At 34.7% G+C, this 4,223-nt stretch overlaps 1 protein-coding gene across 1 annotated transcript; it reads right to left on the bottom strand.

Annotated features, from left to right (window-relative positions):
- Window positions 1–285: 285 nt before the first annotated feature.
- LOC127104293 (uncharacterized) lies at window positions 286–1,260 on the bottom strand. Its single transcript, XM_051041480.1, has one exon. It carries the CDS (start codon window positions 1,112–1,114, stop codon window positions 485–487), a length of 630 nt encoding a protein of 209 aa, XP_050897437.1. The 5' UTR covers window positions 1,115–1,260; the 3' UTR covers window positions 286–484.
- Between the last annotated feature and the right edge of the window lie 2,963 nt (window positions 1,261–4,223).

The following is a 4,223-nucleotide window of genomic DNA, read 5'->3' as shown; positions in this document are numbered from 1 at the left end:
ATTCCATTTTTTCACAGGAACTTATTTTCTTATTTAATTCCCTTAATCCATATCAGGCGTTGAAATTGGAACTAACATACTATAGTCACACAAATAAGATTTAGAAGTATTCTTGTAATATAAATCCTAGTATTATATATGTAGTAAGCACATTTGGTCGAATTGCAGAAACAAATATTTCTATTACTCTTTTATATGTTTTAAGACCAATGATTAGGCCATTTAGTTTTAGGAGGAGTCATAACAAAAATAAAGAATTACCCTCAAGCTAAAAAGTGTTCAATAACATTTGCATTAATTGCATATATCACCAATATTTGGACTAGTCATCCAAATATATTCACAAACGAGACCTACATTTTCTAAACATATTTGATCAAGTCCTCTATGTGGACCTTGTAGTTAGGGAAAACCTAACACTTACAATTTAACATACTCATAATTTCATTCTTGAAATCTTGAACATAAACTAGAAAGCCTTTTCTTAACAAGAATCCAAATCCAAAATTGATCCATCTGCATCAGCAGCAACAACAATAGCATCACTTTTAGCAATTTTTCCGGACTTAACCGGCGTCAAGAATGCACTAAACAATGTTGGTTTCCATCCCACTTTCCAAGCACTCATGGTTCTGCTCCTTGTAGGACTAGAAGTAGAATATGCAGTTGCAGCCATTCTCATCTTCTCAATCAATGCACCGGTATTCACTTGTTCCGACAAAATCTCCTCTAAATGTCTTGTATCAATCACCAACTTCACCTTCCACACACCATTCTTAACCGAATACGGCAACACTTCAAGCGCGGAACCATTAGACAGATTCTCCACGTAATCACACGCTGCAACATGCACTACTCTTTCATCACTCTCAGCTTTTCGGCCATCCTTCAGTGGAAGAAGATAATAGAGAAAACCATAGCTTAAACTCTCTTGCTCTTGTAACGGCAAAGACACATGGCCTTGGCGAAAAACGCCATAACCGTGATACTTTTCGAGGACTTGTGCAACTGTTTTAGGACCTTTGAACTGTAAAATAGAACCAGTGTCGGTTAGAATTCGGATAGAGTGATGACATTCACCAGTAGTAGTACCCTTGAAAGAACAATTCCCCATTTGATAAATTTCAGTGAAGAATGTATCAATTTTCGGTGTTGTTTTGTTACTAATTTAAGCTTGTTTATATTGTAAGTTTGAAATCTCTTGTGTTGGACAAAAACCTTGTCCTCATCGTGTCATTGCACGTTAGTTAGTGTCCTGTCATAGTTTTGTTTATTCTTAGCGGCGTTCACGTGAAATTGGACCGTTGGGGATTTGGTTTGAAAAATGTACAAACGTTGGATTTTTGTGATAACAAGTGATATAAAGAGAAAACAACAGAATAATAGGTAGATTCTTCTGTGTATTATTATAAAGAAACGAAAGTTTATTTCAAATATCAATGCTAGAGACTCTGCATCCCTTTCTGGTGCAATTGTTTAATTCCATTTCAACTGTTTGGGATGTTCCACTATACAATCTAGAATTATATAAAAAGAAGCTGGACAAAATAATTTACACAACTTTCTGTTTATTTTTTAATGTAGGTTTGATTAATTTTTGTGCAATACTAATGTTACTATCCTCAACTCAATTATGTAATTCTACAATTCAACTAATGTGAAAAGTTACAAAATAATGAAAGGCAAAGAGGAAACAAGTAGCTTCTAGCCGTTTTTGAATAACAAAATCAAACTTTTAAGAAACTAAACTATGGGGAATAATTCAAATTCCATATTGATTAAAGTCTAAAAATAAGATTTATAGAGAGTGACACTTGTAATAAATCTCATATACATTATACAAATTTCTAGGATTTATATAATGATGTTAAAAATTTAAAAAGATATGTGAAATTCTGGTGTAGTCAGAGTTTAGATGTTCTACTCCAAGTCATGACATCTAATCCAACATTGTTACTAATACAACAAGGCATTTATACACATTAAAACCCAGTACTGATATGCACACATTCACAGATGTCACGACATCTGCTACTATATCACCATAGTATGGAAGAACACTCAGTTCTGTCCATCTGGTACAAAGACACAGCAGAGATCAACCATAACACTTACTTCTGTTGAGCCTGCACAGTTATCAGCATGATGTCTCAACATTGATTTGAACATCACCTGTTACAGCATTACAGGTTTACCTTATTTTATAACTGACAAAATTATAACATGCAGAAGGTAAAAAACACAAGTAATTGTTAACCCAGTTCGGTGCAACATCACCTACGTCTGGGGGCATACCAAGCCAGGAAGAAGATCCACTATCAGCAGTATTAATTCAGAGTTAAACTCCCCCGTTTACAACTCTTCACTTAATCCCTACCCAATGCAATCTATACCTAGGAACTCCTAGATAGAAACCTCCAGTTTCCATTCCTATCACTACAAATACAATGTAATGTTAAAACAACTTGAACTTGCTTCACAGCTTCGTTCAAGCACATAATCACTCTTGCCTACAGGCTTTGAGTTACAAAAACTCTCAGCTTTGAACACTGAGAAACACATGGTAACCTTCCCACAGATTGGGAGGTTTACCTCACACACACCCCTAAATTTTCATTCTAAGAGGCTTACAAAAACTAGGTTACAATATGCTATTTATAACCTAATCACCCAACTGGATTTGGGCCTTCAGAAATCGCAGCAAACTTCTCCTTTGCTGTTACAACATCAGCAGAAACTTTCTGCTACAAACAAGGTCTTCAAACTTTTAGTTCCTAAAATATCTCCATATTTAGTTCCTAAAATATCTCCATATTTAGTTCCTAAAATATCTCAAGACCTCCACAAATAATGCCACATAGGATTCTAACTAATTTCCACATATTAGTGTGCTAACAAATAGGCTATTTGTTAGGTTCCTTAATTGTAGCTTGGTTATTGGTTTCCTGGATTTTAGCCTGAGAAAAATGCTGAAACAGAAAAACTAAACAACCTACAATATATCATATGTTGTCAGGAATGAATGTCACAACATTCAGTTTGACTTCCAAATCATTAACCATATGCTAAGTCTGTTTTTCCTGAAAACAGACTGTATAATTTGTTGTACTGTACAGAACCAATCTGTCCATACTTCAGTATCAGCGTACATTAATAAATGTCAAAACATCCAATTTGACATTCACACATAGAGCCTTACATCAGGTCTGTTATCCTCTTGATAAGCAGACTGAGTTGCATACTGAAATGTAGCAGAAAACCAATCTGCTTATTGTTCAGTATATGCTGTCAATTATGAATGTCATAACATCCAGTTTGACATTCAGACAGTAGGCCTTATGCCAGGTCTGTTATTTCCTTGATAAGCAGACTGATAATAAATACTGAGTTATAGTAGAACACCACCTGTTCTATTCCTCAGTATCTGCTGATAGGGATGAATGTCATAACATCCAGTTTGACATTCAATGAATCCTGTATTAGCTAATCCTGCAGTACACTACTCAGAATGTCATGACATCAGCCAAGACATCAGAGTACAACTAGGTATTCTAACATACAATGCAGTCAAACAAACATCTCCACAGCATGTCATGACATCAGTCAAGACATTAGAATCCAGCTAGTGTTTTACCATACAATGCAGCCAATCAAACATCTACAATATGATATTTTATGATTTATTTATTTATTTTTATTAGAAATGTGGATAATGAGTACAAGTATAAATACTTAGGTATCCTATGACACTAGTACGAGTACGAACATTGGTGTTCACATAGATATGAGATCGGGTATGCGATTTTTTTTAAATTGCGAGTATGAAGATGGATGTTATAGTACCTTAACCAAACCTTATTCATTGTCATCCCTAGTGACATCCCTCATCTTTCAAGTTGATTTTGTTAGAATTAAAGTTTGGTCAAACTCAGCATAAAAAGCCGACTTGTAATATGAGTGATGTCATTCTACATAAACCTTTTTTTAAGCTCTACGAGAGGACTTGTTTTTTCCGACATACTCCTTATGCACACCACTATTGGACTTAGTGCACATATATAAATGGTGGGTAAGTTGTATGTATAAACTCTAATACCATGTTAGAATTAGAGTTTGGTCTAGTTAATCCTTACAAGACCGACTTGTAAGGCGAGAAGCGTCAATTTATTATATAAATTTTGTTTAGGCTTTATCTTTAACCAACGTAGAACATGGATTTTTTC

The sequence above is a fragment of the Lathyrus oleraceus genome, chromosome 7 (genome assembly GCF_024323335.1).
Source record: "Lathyrus oleraceus cultivar Zhongwan6 chromosome 7, CAAS_Psat_ZW6_1.0, whole genome shotgun sequence".
Lineage (NCBI taxonomy): Eukaryota > Viridiplantae > Streptophyta > Magnoliopsida > Fabales > Fabaceae > Lathyrus > Lathyrus oleraceus.
Note: the sequence above shows the minus strand (reverse complement) of the source record. Positions and strands in the feature narration are given on the sequence as shown.

Bases quoted from the DNA above. Each gene is read 5' to 3' on its own strand.
- LOC127104293 (XM_051041480.1), bottom strand. From the start codon at position 1,114: ATGGGGAATTGTTCTTTCAAGGGTACTACTACTGGTGAATGTCATCAC.